The following is a 15,447-nucleotide window of genomic DNA, read 5'->3' as shown; positions in this document are numbered from 1 at the left end:
CCTTCAATAAGAGCAAGACCCTGCAAGATTGTTGTTCAGGGATTAGCTGGGCTTCTTTCTGTCTTTAACTTTTCCTAAAATAGGATGACTTTCTATTTAGTGCCTTTAAAAAAAAAAAAAAAATCACCAGAGTGCTTTTACATTGGTTTTTGCATATTGGCATCTTAGACTACTTTTCCTAACTGTTAATCGATGAAAATGATTTGTCTGTGTCCTGGAAAGAACACACTATTATAGACAATAAGCATTTCTAATACTTTCACCTTCCCATTCCACAAACACTGCAGAAGGCTGTGATGAATCAGTAGCATTTAAAGTACTGACATATACCTGTATTTTGCAGGAAAGTGACTGTAATTTCCAGTTCCTTGGTGGAGGAAAACAAAACACTCTGGTCTTGCTTCCAATGATGCAAGTGTGATTGCTGGCGTCTTCATGAGCTCCAGAGGTCACAGCACGCTACCACGGACTCTCATGGCCCCTCGGATGATTTCTGAGGGAGACATAGGAGGCATCGCTCAAATCACTTCCTCGCTCTTCCTGGGCAGAGGCAGTGTAGCCTCCAACCGGCACCTCCTCCAGGCTCGTGGCATCACCTGCATTGTTAATGCTACCATCGAGATCCCCAATTTCAACTGGCCCCAGTTTGAATATGTTAAAGTGCCTCTGGCTGACATGCCTCATGCCCCCATTGGACTATACTTTGACACCGTGGCCGACAAGATCCACAGCGTGAGCAGGAAACACGGGGCCACCTTGGTGCACTGTGCTGCAGGGGTCAGCCGCTCGGCCACGCTCTGCATCGCGTACCTGATGAAATACCACAACGTGTGCCTGCTGGAGGCGTACACCTGGGTGAAAGCCCGGAGGCCCATCATCAGGCCCAACGTGGGCTTCTGGAGGCAGCTGATAGACTACGAGCGCCAGCTCTTTGGGAAGTCGACAGTTAAAATGGTACAGACACCTTATGGCGTAGTTCCAGACGTTTACGAGAAGGAGTCCCGACACCTGATGCCTTACTGGGGGATATAAGTCACCAAAGCCTGCATCAGCAGCCCCTCGAGCAGTACCAGCATCTGCTGCACGCGTCTGCTCCCCTCTTCACCTTTCTTTCCAAATGGTTGACTTTTGGTTCTCCCTGAAGTGTTTTTTACACTGGGTGTTCATGTCTATCTTGAGAGAGAGAGGGAGGGGAGGAGCGTAAGGGGAATGCTTACACAGCTACTGACATTTTTAAAACTAACATTTTGGAATAGTGTTTATGAAAATCTTTAACTGGCTTTTAATCATTTTTAACAATTTGAACAGTTTAATAAACTGGTTCTGCTCTATTCTCAATCCCATGCCTTTTGGCATCATGGGAGGAGCTCAGTGCAAAAATCACTTTGGGCCCTGGTTAACCCTTTAGATACAAGCTTTGCCCAAGGCTGCCGACCAAACACATGCTTAGGGAACATTGATACCAGTGTCACTCTCTACTGGATCAGCCCTCTTTCCTTTCCCCCTGTTAATTATTTAGTGACTCTGTAAGTTAAAAAAAAAAGCCTTTATTATTTAGCTGTTAAGTAATTATATTGAAATCTGCTGCAAACACCCTGTTGGAATCAGTGTGCCCCAGGACTATATTAGCATTATTTTTAATAAATATATCTGCTTAACATACTGGAATTTTTACTAATAAGAATTTCAGGGTGTGTGTATGTGTGTGGATGAGGGAAAAAAGATGCTCTCCAATAACTATTAAAATATGGCTCCTGTGATAATTATGAATGCTCCTTAAACCAGACATCCCACTTGAATCATGTCAGCGTTGCCCATCCTTGCAGATGGGCAGATATTAACAAACATAATTCACAGTGTTGGAATAGTAGAAAACAGCATAGTATACACTCTAATAAAGGGTACAGTTTTCAGTTCTCTCTTGGGAACTGGAGGGCACCAAAGCAGTGAGTCCTCCATCAAAGAAACTTTTTTTGTTTTTTTTTATAAAAACAACTTTAAAAACATTTATTTTTGGCTGCGTTGGGTCTTGTTGCTGCTCGTGGGCTTTCTCTTGTGGGGGCTGCTCTTCGTTGTGGTGCACGGGCTTCTCTTGTTGCGGCACACCGGCTCTAGGCACGTGGGCTCTGGAGCACAGGCTCAGTAGTTGTGGTGCACGGGCTTAGTTGCTCCGTGGCATGTGGGACCTTCCCGGACCAAGGCTCGAACCCATGTCCCCTGCATTGGCAGGCGGATTCTTAACCACTGCACCACCAGGGAAGCCCCCAGAAACTGGTTGGGACTTGGTAGAAGTTTCTATTAGCTCTTCTCTATTCCACGCTCCTGGGAAACCACTGGGAGTTACCAGGTTGCTCCTTACTTTTATAGGGGAGCTGCTTGTCCCAGCAACGGCTTTGTTTTACTTCATTTCCTTGCTTATCTGTAGAAAAATTTCCTAGATTTTCAGTCTGTTTGGCAAGAAGCCCTACATATAATGCCAGTGGCCGCATATTTGTATACATTATATCCTCCAGATTTTACCTGGTTTGTGGCAACGGTTTCCCTCTAAAGTCCACCTTTTCTTATCTTACACAATTTGCCCACTTTTATAAACATGCACCATTACTGTCTAGAAGGAAAATTAAAATGAAATTAATAGTTTCTATGGGAAATCAGAGCAACCCATAAATGCCTCAGCAGCACATGATCAAAAATCAATCAGAAAAAACAAACTCTCGCTGGAGGCTACGGCTTCTACAGTATGAAGGCAAATTCTAGTAAGTCTGGTAGTCTCTGGATAAACGTGCAAAAATCAAATTGAATATAGTAAGAAAACACCTGGTGACAGATGTTCTCGGTAATTAAGAAAAATTTCCTGCAGAAATCCTGGCAAATGCCACTACTGTGATGTAACTTAGCACTTGGGAAGCCTAACACCTTTCCAATCTAAATGTTGGAGTTTATTAGCTAAAGGTCACGAAGGAAGGTACGTGACCTCCAAGGTGTGACGGGATATTTTGTAGTGATCCCCAGTGCAGAGCAAACATTTCAGATTTCTATAACATAAAGGCCCTATAATCTTTTCAAAGCTTAAGAACACGCTAGTCATTAAATAAAAGGCAAGTAGAAGGCATCTGTAAATTAGCGAAGAATTATGCATATGCACACAAAAGATATTCAAATAATTTAAAATATGCAACCTATATGAACTAACTAGTAGCCACAGGAAAAATAAAGCATGGATAATATCCTAATACACCCTGTGCTGCTGCTACCTCAAGCATGTCCAGACAAAAATTACACACTAAGCCATAAAAAATTTAAAGGCAAAATACAACACCAAAACAGTGCTTACTGCCTGCCACTCAAGAAGGGGGTGAAGCAGCTTGCACAATGCACTGTATGGAAGTAAGTAACCTTGGTTACTGTTTCCAAGGACACTGGGCTCTTGGCTAGCAAGCGCTGAGGTGAAGCTGAATGCAGTGTTGACTCATTTTAATAAACCTGCATAAAGAAAATCAATGCAATGGTATTCTACACTCCCCAGATCTTTATTGGTGGATCTAATAAAACATCTCCAGTACTAAACAGATAACTGAAAGTAGTGAATACTCTTCATACCAAAGGCTTTTTATTGATGTCTGCTGTATCTTCCCCTGGCACCTCCCATGGAGTGACTAAACCTATGATACTTGGTAAGGTCAGCAGTAATTATACTTACGAATTGTATCTGAGGCATTCTGGAATATATCTAGAAATGGAAGCCAATCTAGTTAACAGGTGAGCATACTTTCTAAAATGTCATCAGTATGGACCACTGTGACAGAATAATAGTCCACATAGCATTTCCAAAAAATGTCTCTGCAATGTAAATTCTGTCAAACTGGGAGACATTTCTTGTCGCAAAGGTAGATTTTGTTATCATGGTCTATCATGGAATGTGTAAGACCAGTTAGAAGGCTGCTTGAATTTTGGTGCCATGTTGAAACCCTAGGTGCTGCACAGGCTAAAGTGGAACCCAGAGGCCTCAGGCAAAACCTGCTAGAAACCAGCCCACTTTTGTTGTCACTAACACCCACTGGCTCTGTGGAGGGCAAAGGTAACAGTTCAGAGACAGCAGTCCCAGTCATTAGTAGCTGGAGATGGTATCATCTGGAGCAAATGAGAAAAACAGATTTACCTCATCAACAGTTCTCTGTGCACTCTGGCGCGCAGCCAGGTGAAGCCGAAGCCTCATCAACAGCTCGGGAATGAAAACGTTGTCTACCTTTCTTGGAGCGGATGGAAGTAAAAGGTAGTAAGGTGGAACAAAACAGAATTTCCTCAAGTTTTGTCCTCAGGAGGGAAAATGATCTAATTAATTATGTAAAGCAGCAATTACACAGACGAAACCAACTGTTCCAGTTTACAAATAAAAACTAAGTCTAGGTCAGAGAGCTTAAGCCATACAAAGTGAAACACACAAGATTCAAAATCTCTTCACAAAGCACATAATTAACAATTGAGAGAAACGTGTGTCCTAGTTTGGCGGGTTCTTCCCAGGAATAACACAGTCTTTAACCACTTGGCTTTTTTCCCCCGGATTTTATGCATTCAGTTTAAGTGGCAAAGAAAATTCCCTATACCAGAGAGCATGAGCCTTTTCCTTCTAAAACTCAGTGCTGTTTTTGAACAATTTCCTGCCTTTACTTCTAAGTCACATGCCTCTAACCACAAATACACACCTTACTTTTCTCCTCGCTAGACCAGGAGCTCCACCTTCTAACCCTGAATTAATTTCCCAGTCTCTCACAGATACTGCGGTATTGGTCCCTGTGCAGTCATTTCTGGAAGTTTGGCTAGAGGCCTCTGCAAAGAGATTTCATTCAGCTGGCTTTGCAAATCTCATCTGAAAAAAATATCACGTTCACAGTCTGTGTGTGAGGTAAAACAAGGCTTTCAGTGACGGCGCCTAAGGGCAACAATACTCACCCCGATACCCGAGATTCAGGCCTCTATCAAAATGAATGTTCTTCTCACTGCAAAGTTCCCAGGCATGTTTTCAGAAAGTTTTCTTAAAAGTTGACAGTCTTAGAAATGAACGAAAAGAGTAGAGAATTGGTTCGGTTGCGACAGTAAAGCTGGTAAATCTGCCCTCACCCACCTGCCATTGTCCAATGGAGAGAAGCAGCATTTTTTCTATAAAAAGAATATCAGTTTAATCACAATTTTCCCCTTTTTATTCATGTCAGATATTAACAAACTAAATACGGATAAATGCATTCTACTTCACAGAACAGTAGGTGTTCTAGATACACACAAAACACTGGCTCAAAACATCCTTCCAACTCCAGTTTTCTTCAAATGTCAATTCTTCACAGTTTCAATACTGCAGCAGCAAATATTCCTTAGATAAAGAAAATTGTGGTCCATGTTTTAAAACATCTTAAGAGAACTAGAGATAAGTTAGCAAACTTCCAGTGCAGTTTGGGTAGAGCAGTTTTACCCCGAATCCCAAAGACTGGCCGAGGGAACCTGGGGGCAAAGGTGGTCGGTGGGAAAGACTGGGAACTTCTGCAGCACCTCCTCCCACGCCACCTCCTGAGGATTTCTTCCTCCCGCGCCACCTCCTGAGGATTTCTTCCTCCCGTGCCACCTCCTGAGGATTTCTTCACGTAGACTGATGGCGGCGGGGGGAGCTCTGCAGCATTCGCATTCTGTTTATTGGTCCCTGTCACCCCAAGGGGTGTGATGGAAAACAAACAAACCCAGCCAGTACTTCCCAGAGGAGCTCTCAGGAGACTTCAGAGCAAATCAGGCAGGACAAGGCCGGGAGGTTTCGGTTCGACACAGTTGATCCAGAAGTTGGCACAGCTGGCATGATACTGGTGTCCCCCATACGCCAGCTTGAAGCTGTCCGTGTCCGAGTTGAACGCCTGCCGGGAGGAAACAGACATGGGGGGCCAGTCAGGCTCCCTCCACACCTGGGCACTGCCCAGCGTCCGGCGCAGACCCCTCTCCAGCTCACAGGCTGAGGCCAAACTGGCGCACACACAAAAGCTGAGCAGGTGGCTACAGGAATTCAAGCGATAAAGTTTTTTGCCGCTAATTAAAGGTATAAAAAAATCTTTACTGTTAAACCCAGTTTCAGCAAAAGGAGGCCAAATCGTTCCTAGAAAAGGCAGACAGAGGCTGTGGGGGTTGGCAGGGGTCCTGACAGCCACAGGACGAAAACAGCCACAGGCTGGGGATCATTTTGATCTCTCTGTGAAGAAAGCAGCCCTTCCCTGAGGCTGGCATTTGGCTATAACACGCCATCCCTTAAGTTTCTGAGGCTGATTACAGTCCTATCATGAAAGCAAATGAAAGATTAAAGACTCTTAGTTAGGGTCTAATGCCATTCGGAGCTGATAACCAAACTGACATCATTAAAAAGTCCAAATAGGTATAGGATTTGTAAAAAATAAAGATGTTAAACACAGCAGAATGATTTCCAGATGAATACTGCTTACCGGTAAGTTACAGTCAGCCAGCCCTAACCTCAATCACTTCCTGGGGTGTTTTGTAAAGCTCAGCAAGTAAACAAATAAATAAAGCTCTAAAACCCAAACAATTTGTTTTTGTCTGCTAACGGCCAAGTCCTGAAGCTCTCAGATCTCATTCTGTGTGTCACTACCACTTCGTCTTCCAGAAGCTGCTCTTTGTGTTACCCTGTTCATCCCAGAGAAAAATAACCGCAACACCAGAAGCCAACTATGAGCCACAAGCATGCAAACGAGACGGAAGTGGACCCGCACGGACATGTTAGTTGACCGAATCAAACACTATGGGAACGAAAAGGACTCAGCAAAGGATCCATGATTGGAACAGCTCAGGGTGACAGTGGAATCATCGAATTTGCCTTCCACACTCAAAATTAAGATGGAGACGCTAAGATAACGCGTAACTGGTTCATACTTTTTTAGGATGTTCTTCTGCAGGCTTCTCTTCTTTCTGAAATAACGTTGAAACCATAAGGTCAACAAAATTCCCAGAACAGGGCCTCTGGCCTCCAAACGAGTCCTTACAGGTTTAACCTTTTCTCCTTGCCACCCCACTGTGCAGAGGGTGGGCAGGCACGTGCCAACAAGCCCGCTCCTTAGAAAGGCAGGAGCTGCCTCCACCCCTCGACAGCTCCCCCCGCTGCCCCTTTGAAAGAACGTGTCTGCTTCTGTGGTCAGATTTCAGGGCTTGATAAACTCCCCGCCTCCGGTCACAGACCTTGCCGAGAAGGGCCAGATGGGGCTGCCTCCTGGGTCAGTCAGGGAAGCAGACCGTGCAGGGGACGGGGGAAGGCAGGTGACTTACCCGGCTCCTGGAGTCCACGTTTAAAAGGCACACCCCACAAGCAAGCTCCTGAGCGTTTTTAATCCCGGGCCGTAGCATACAAGAGGAAAAATCCAGTGAATTTTCATCAGGCTGTGAGGACAAGACAAACGGGTAAGAAGCCAGCAATTCCACACGCTGCTGGTTTCGCTCCCTGATCACACATCCCAGCAGGTCCAGCAGCAGATTCAGTCCACTCTCTACCACCACCAGTACAATTATTCCATTTCCCAGACGTTTTCCGAGTACCTGCCCTGCTGTGTTCTAGTTGCTAGGGACGTTAGGATGAGCACAAAGTGGTCCCTGTCCTCTGAGAGCTCAGTTTAGGGTCAGGGCGAGGTGGGTATCAGGCCACACTGTGCCACGAGACCCACACTAGGGGTAAGGACCGAGCGCCGGAGCACAAGGGGGAAGGGGTAGGGCACTTACCCGACTCAAGGGGAAAGGAGCGTGGTGGCAGAGAATGCTTCTGAGAACTTCGAAACACGGTGGCTGAGTCCTGATGGGTGTTTGCTAGGTGAAAGGGGTGGGGTAGGATGAGGTAGGGGAGGGAAGGGTATCTACTCTATGTAGAATAAGCAGCCTGGGCAAAGGCCGCTAAGCAAAAGATCAGGTATGAGAAGAAATCTAGGGAGCGGGGGCCAAGCTTACGGAAGGAGGGAGGAGATGAAACTGGAGCACGAAGGCCTTGAAAGGAATATGAGGGGTTGAGACTTTATCTTGGGAAGCCCTATGGTTGTAACTAGATGGTGACAGGATCATGTTTGTACTGTGGACAGACCCCTCTGGTTGCAATGCAGGCACTGAACTGGGGGTCTGGGCCTCTGTTACAAGGCTGCAGTAGCGAGCCGGGAGACGGCTCCTGAAGGTCAGAACTGAGGGAGCAACAGTGCGGAATGGAGAGAAATGGACACATGAAGAGCTATTAAGGCCGCAGAATCAACAGGCCTGGGGGATCTGTTAGATGTGTGAGGAGGGGAGGGGACTGGGCAACTGAGAGGATTCACCCTAACGGGGCACGTGAGAGGAGAACCAGTTTGGGGATGGAGACTGTGGAGAAGAGTTCAATTTGGTACAAGCCGAGTCGAAGCTGCCTGTGGGACAGCTGAGTTCTGATGCTATACGAGCAGGCAGATGATGGATATACAGGCCTAGCACTCAAGAACGAGCGATCTGGATGTTATCGGCTAGGGAGAATAAATATATTAACAGCTAACAAGTCTTTACCTGTGCTAAGCAGTACACTAGGCTCTTTACATACATTATTTAATTTATTCCTTACAAAAAAATCTATGAAATAGGGAGTGTGTCGCCCAATGATGAAAAGCCCAATGATTGAAAGCTGTTAATTTCTTAAAAGTTAAAATGCACATCTATTATATGAGCTTGCAATTCCTAGATATTTTTATCCAAGAGAAATGAAAACACGTTAACAAAAGTCTTGTACAAGAAGTGTTCATAGCAGCTCTATTCATATTAGCCAAAACTGGAAATAGCATGTATCTTTAAACAAGAAAATGGATTGAAAAAACCATAGTATATTAATACAGTGGAATATTACTCAGTAATAAAAGGGATCAGACTGATACACATAACACAGATGAGTTTTTATGAAATGCTATGTAAAAGAAGCTGACACAAGAATATATACACTACATAATTTCATTTATATTAAGTTCTAGAACAGGCAAATCTATGTTGATGGAAATCTACAGAAAATGGATCACTGGTTGTTTTTGGAATCAGATCAGGGGACTGACTGGGAAGGGGCAGAAGGGAACTTTAGGGGGTGATGAAAACACTCCATATACCGATGGGGTGTGTACTACATGGTGTGTGCATTTGTCAAAACTGGTCCAACTATACATTTAAGATCTGGGCACTTCATTGTATGTACGTGATTCCTCAACTACGAAAAACACTTGAATAATAAAACAAGACAAAACAGCCAAAAAAACCCAGAAAGACAAAGCAAAAAACCAGAATGGTAGAAAATATTTGCAAATGATGCAACCGACAAGGGCTTAATTTCCAAAATATACAAACAGCTCATATAACTCAACAGCAAAAAAACAACCCAATCGAAAAATGGGCAGAGGACCTAAATAGACATTTCTTCAAAGAAGACATACAGATGGCCAAGAGGCACATGAAAAGATGCTCAACATCGCTAATTATTAGAGAAATGCACATCAAAACTACAATAAGCTACCACTTCACGCTGGTCAGAATGGCCATCATTAAAAAGTCTACAAGTAACAAATGCTGGAGAGGGTGTGGAGAAAAGGGAACCCTCCTACACTGTTGGTGGGAATGTAAGTTGGTGCAGTCACTATGGAAAACAGTATGGAGGTTCCTCAGAAAACTAAAAATAGAATTACCATAGGATCCAGCAATCCCACTCCTGGGCATATATCCAGACAAAACTATAATTCAAAAAAGATATACACGCACCCCTATGTTCACAGCAGCACTATTTACAATAGCCAAGACATGGAAACAACCTAAATGTCCATCAACAGATGAATGGGTAAAGATGTGGCACATATATACAATGGAATAGTACTCAGCTGTAAAAAAGAACGAAATAATGCCCTTTGCAGCAACGTGGATGCAACTAGAGATTATCATACTAAGTGAATTAAGCCAGAAAGAGAAAGACAAATACCATATGATATCACTTATATGTGGAATCTAAAATATGACACAAATGAACCTGCCTATGAAACAGAAACAGACTCACAGACATAGAGAACAGACTGGTGGCTGCACGGGGGGCAGGGGTTGGGGGAGGGATGGAGTGGGAGGCTGGGGTTAGCAGATGCAAACTAGTATATATAGGATGGATAAACAACAAGGCCCTACTGTATAGCACAGGGAACTATATTAATATCCTATGATAAACCATAATGGAAAAGAATGTAAAAAAAAGAATGTGTATTATGTATAACTGAATCACTTTGCTGTATAGCACAAATTAACACAACACTGTAAATCAATTATACTTCAATTAAAACAATTAAGAAAAAAAGATTTTGGATTCTTAGTGTGTAAAAGTTAGGTATACGTGAACTTAAATTTATTTTTCTTATATATGCCCTAGAGCAGAGTTTCTCAAACTTGGCACCATTGACATTTTAAGCTGGATAATTGTAAGACGAGATTAAAAGACCTGTAAGACATGTCCTCTGCATGTAGGATCCCTGGCTAATTTGGGGCAAAACTGCTCCCCTCCCCGACTATTAAGAACTGACTTTCCAAAGAGGAAGACGTATGTGTGCATGCATATAAATACATATATACACATAAACCCACACACGTATGTAAGTTGATTATAAATTTTACTGATATAAAGAATGTGTAGCACACAATTTACAAATAATAAAATATACCATCATCTTTATTGTAAATCCCACATAGTATCTTGTTCTCACAAAATGCTTTCTTGGGGCTTCCCTGGTGGCGCAGTGGTTGAGAATCTGCCTGCCAATGCAGGGCACATGGGTTCGAGCCCTGGTCTGGGAAGATCCCACATACCACGGAGCAACTGGGCCCGTGAGCCACAATTACTGAGCCTGTGCGTCTGGAGCCTGTGCTCCGCAACAAGAGAGGCTGTGATAGTGAGAAGCCCGCGCACCGCGATGAAGAGATGGCCCCCACTTGCCACAACTAGAGAAAGCCCTCGCACAGAAACGAAGACCCAACACAGCCATAAATAAATAAATAAATAAATAAAGACTTTCTATTAAAAACAAAAAAAAAAAAACAAAAAAAAAAACAAAAAAAAAAAACAAAATGCTTTCTTGGATTTTTGCCCAACTCTTAGATCAACAACCTTTGCCTGCTTTCCTGAAAGAGCGTTAGTTCTGATGCGAAGGCTGATGTTTTCATGTGAAGGACTAGGGCTAGAGTGAAATGACTCAGACGTACTTCAGAACTTCACTTGTCTGTCAAATACATGAGTGACTTCTTTGCTGAATCAGATAATAGTTCTTGAATACTGGAGAATCTTTCCTCAACTTTTGGTTCTACTCACAACATAATGGCTACAGACACAGCATACTTTTAAGTTTAATCTACATTATTAACATTTTCTCTATCACCTGAAGTCTAGACAATCAACAAAACAAGTCAAGCCCTGATTTGAAGCATTTGCTGATTTCCATGGTATAAATGCTCCCCCTATGGTCGATTTCGAGCTACCAATGTGATGTCACTGAACATGGGGTTGGGAAGAGATGCATGCAGCACCACCATATAGTATGTCCACATATGGATACAATGGACTAGGGTGACCACCTTCCTGGTCTGTGCCAGACTGTTGCCATTTTAGCTCTGAGGACACCCCTTGGTTCTGAGCAAACCGGGACAGCTGGTTGTCCTATGACAGACATCAATAACCTCAAACACTAAGGACAAAGCAGGTGGGAAAGAAGTGAAGATGGAAGGGAGTTGATAGGAACAAAGTAAAAGGGTCCATTGTCCTGTCTTGAGAACCAAAAACAAGAGCAGAGCAAGTCAAGTGTGAGAAAGTTCTAGAGTTACCAAGCTGGGCTCAGAAAGATGTCTGAGTTTAAGATTGCCCAGGCTCTGCAGGGTGATGTGATAACACAGTCCAGTGTGATCATGCAGGTGGGTGGCTTAAGTGAAACAGAGACAAGGGGCTTGTAGTCCAGAGAGTCAAAGATCTGGGAGCCTGGCATGTTGGCTGGTTTTTCCTCATGAATACTGAGGTGACCAGGATGATGGCAAATTTGACAATAAAATAATAGCTACATGTTCTATAGTTACTTTAGGCTGAACCACTGAGGAGTTACTATACTGTCTTTGTATTTGCAAAACTGTATTATTCTTCCCCAGAAAAAAAAGGTTTCTCCCTAGAAAAATGTGTAGATTATATATGATATTTCCCCAATCATTTCTTTCTAATATGAAATAAGTATCTTTTTAAAAAATATTTATTTATTTATTTGGCTGCGTTGGGTCTTAGTTGCAGCACTCAGGATCGTTGTTGCGGCATGTGAACTCTTAGTTGCAGCATGCATATGGGATCTAGTTCCCTCACCAGGGATGGAACCCGGGCCCCCTGCATTGGGAGCGTGGAGCCTCAGCCACTGGACCACCAGGGAAGTCCCTCCCCATCCATTGCTAATTTGAAATAGTAAACCATGTGCTAGGTTCCATAAACCTCTCTTAAACCTGAGCTGAATCCATTTGGATCAACACTTAAGGAAGGAAGGATACACAGTTCTCAGAGAAGAAAAAGGGAGGTGGAAGTTTCAACTGTGTGAACCTACATGGCCTTAGCCAAGCCAGAGAATAATTTTTTGTTTGTTTTTTAGTGTAATCACGGCCAATTTGGTCAAACCTAGAAGCAGGCGGAATTATCATCTGTCTGCTGTCCAATCCTGTCCTTTGTAAAATAGTAACAATTTCACTTGCACTCCCTCCCTCCCTCCTTCAATTAGTGTTAGGACTCTCACAGATACATAAAAAGGGCTCTGGAAAGGATAAAATACTCTAAATGATCATCACAATTATTCATTTTGACAAAATCTAACAAGCTTTTTGAAGAGGTTAAAAACATAGTAGCATGTCTATAATCTACATTATAGACATTTATCATGTTACTGAATGAGGACTATTTGAGAAATAATTAGAACCCGGGGAAACTCTCTGAATCTTGAAATCAAATCCAAGTTAATAAAAGCCCTTTTAATACCTGTTTACCAAAGGAATAAAAGAAGCCAATGAAAAGGTCATATCGTAATCTCCAGTGCAAATCATAAGGCTCTGCATAAATTACCCTGTAGTCATATTAATCTTTCAAATGATAAAATTAACCTTTATAAATACACATCTATTAGCAGGGAGATTATTGTAGTACACAGCGTGACACCAATCAAATGGCCCTAATTCTATAAGGAGGTATGCCCTCTACAGGCACCTTAAATTGCATATCACCTACTTTAACTGGCAAGTATGTCATGCATTTAGTAAAGATTAAAAACCCAGCTATATTAGACATGACCTGCATACACTGACAAGTCCCAGAGTCAGACTGGGATATATAATCCTGAATCTTTTTTTTCTTTTCTTTTTTTTTGGAAGATTTTTAATCACAGTTTCAATTTCATTACTTGTGATTGGTCTGTTCATATTTTCTGTTTCTTCCTGATTCAGTCTTGGAAGGTTATACCTTTCTAAGAATTTGTCCATTTCTTCCAGGTTGTCCATTTTATTGGCATAAAGTTGCTTGTAGTAGTCTCTTAGGATGTTTTGTATTTCTGCGGTGTCTGTTGTAACTTCTCCTTTTTCATTTCTGATTTTATTGATTTGAGTCCTCTCCCTCTTTTTCTTGATGAGCCTGGCTAATGGCTTATCAATTTTGTTTATTTTCTCAAAGAACCAGCTTTTAGTTTTATTGATCTTTGCTATTGTTTTCTTTGTTTCTATTTCATTTATTTCCACTCTGATCTTTATGAGTTCTTTCCTTCTGCTAACTTTGGGTTTTGTTTGTTCTTCTTTCTCTAGTTCCTTTAGGTGTAAGGTTAGATTGCTTACTTGAGATTTTTCTTGTTTCTTTAGGTAGGCTTGTATAGCTATAAACTTCCCTCTTAGAACCGCTTTTGCTGCGTCCCATAGGTTTTGGGTCATCGTGTTTTCATTGTCATTTGTCTCTAGGTATTTTTTTATTTCCTGTTTGATTTCTTCAGTGATCTCTTGGTTATTTAGTAACGTATTGTTTAGCCTCCATGTGTTGGTCTTTTTTACGTTTTTTTCCCTGTAATTCATTTCTAATCTCATAGCGTTGTGGTCAGAAAAGATGCTTGATATGATTTCAATTTTCTTAAATTTACTGAGGCTTGATTTGTGACCCAAGATGTGATCTATCCTGGAGAATGTTCCGTGCGCACTTGAGAAGAACGTGTAATCTGCTGTTTTTGGATGGAATGTCCTATATATATCAATTAAATCTATCTGGTCTATTGTGTCATTTAAAGCTTCTGTTTCCTTATTTATTTTCATTTTGGATGATCTGTCCATTGGTGTAAGTGAGGTGTTCAAGTCCCCCACTAGTATTGTGTTACTGTCGATTTCCTCTTTTATAGCTGTTAGCAGTTGCCTTATGTATTGAGGTGCTCCTATGTTGGGTGCATATATATTTATAATTGTTATATCTTCTTCTTGGATTGATCCCTGGATCATTATGTAGTGTCCTTCCTTGTCTCTTGTAACATTCTTTATTTTAAAGTCTATTTTATCTGATATGAGTATAGCTACTCCAGCTTTCTTTTGATTTCCATTTGCATGGAATATCTTTTTCCATCCCCTCACTTTCAGTCTGTATGTGTCCCTAGGTCTGAAGTGGGTCTCTTGTAGACAGCATATATATGGGTCTTGTTTTTGTATCCATTCAGCCAGTCTATGTCTTTTGGTTGGGGCATTTAATCCATTCACGTTTAAGGTAATTATCAATATGTATGTTCCTATGACCATTTTCTTAATTGTTTTGGGTTTGTTTTTGTAGATCCTTTTCTTCTCTTGTGTTTCCCACTTAGAGAAGTTCCTTTAGCATTTGTTGTAGAGCTGGTTTGGTGGTGCTGAATTCTCTTAGCTTTTGCTTGTCTGTAAAGCTTTTGATTTCTCCATCAAATCTAAATGAGATCCTTGCTGGGTAGAGTAATCTTGGTTGTAGGTTCTTCCCTTTCATCACTTTAAGTATATCATGCCACTCCCTTCTGGCTTGCAGAGTTTCTGCTGAGAAATCAGCTGTTAACCTTATGGGAGTTCCCTTGTATGTTATTTGTCGTTTTTCCCTTGCTGCTTTCAGTAATTTTTCTTTGTCTTTAATTTTTGCCACTTTGATTACTATGTGTCTCGGTGTGTTTCTCCTTGGGTTTATTCTGTATGGGACTCTCTGCGCTTCCTGGACTTGGGTGGCTATTTCCTTTCCCATGTTAGGGAAGTTTTCGACTATAATCTCTTCAAATATTTTCTCTGGTCCTTTCTCTCTCTCTTCTCCTTCTGGGACCCCTATAATGCGAATGTTGTTGCGTTTAATGTTGTCCCAGAGGTCTCTTAGGCTGTCTTCATTTCTTTTCATTCTTTTTTCTTTAGTCT

General features: G+C 42.1%; 2 protein-coding genes across 21 annotated transcripts in view; one reads left to right on the top strand and one right to left on the bottom strand.

The window, feature by feature from the left end:
* The window catches only part of DUSP14 (dual specificity phosphatase 14), a 33,150-nt gene extending 31,488 nt beyond the window's left edge, over positions 1 to 1,662 (top strand). For all 3 annotated transcript variants that reach the window (XM_057536864.1, XM_057536865.1, XM_007190232.3), the window contains one exon: positions 344 to 1,662. In XM_057536864.1, the coding sequence (XP_057392847.1) occupies positions 436 to 1,032 (597 nt within the window). In that variant the 5' untranslated portion in view covers positions 344 to 435 and the 3' untranslated portion in view covers positions 1,033 to 1,662. The remainder of the gene's footprint in view (positions 1 to 343) is intronic.
* Positions 1,663 to 3,476: 1,814 nt separating this feature from the next.
* SYNRG (synergin gamma) overlaps positions 3,477 to 15,447 on the bottom strand; it is a 98,136-nt gene continuing 86,165 nt past the window's right edge. For 2 of the 18 annotated variants that reach the window (XM_057535744.1, XM_057535745.1), the window contains exons 21-24: positions 7,753 to 7,836; positions 7,306 to 7,416; positions 6,916 to 6,951; positions 3,482 to 5,894 (exon numbers count right to left, since the gene is read on the bottom strand). In XM_057535744.1, coding sequence (XP_057391727.1) covers positions 5,763 to 5,894; positions 6,916 to 6,951; positions 7,306 to 7,416; positions 7,753 to 7,836 — 363 coding nt within the window. In that variant the 3' untranslated portion in view covers positions 3,482 to 5,762. The other 16 variants (XM_057535749.1, XM_057535750.1, XM_057535741.1 and 13 more) reach the window with 14 other exon arrangements.

This window comes from Balaenoptera acutorostrata, chromosome 20 (assembly GCF_949987535.1).
Source record: "Balaenoptera acutorostrata chromosome 20, mBalAcu1.1, whole genome shotgun sequence".
NCBI lineage: Eukaryota > Metazoa > Chordata > Mammalia > Artiodactyla > Balaenopteridae > Balaenoptera > Balaenoptera acutorostrata.
The sequence above is the reverse complement of the archived record's forward strand: the minus strand, read 5'-3'. Positions and strand labels throughout refer to the sequence as shown.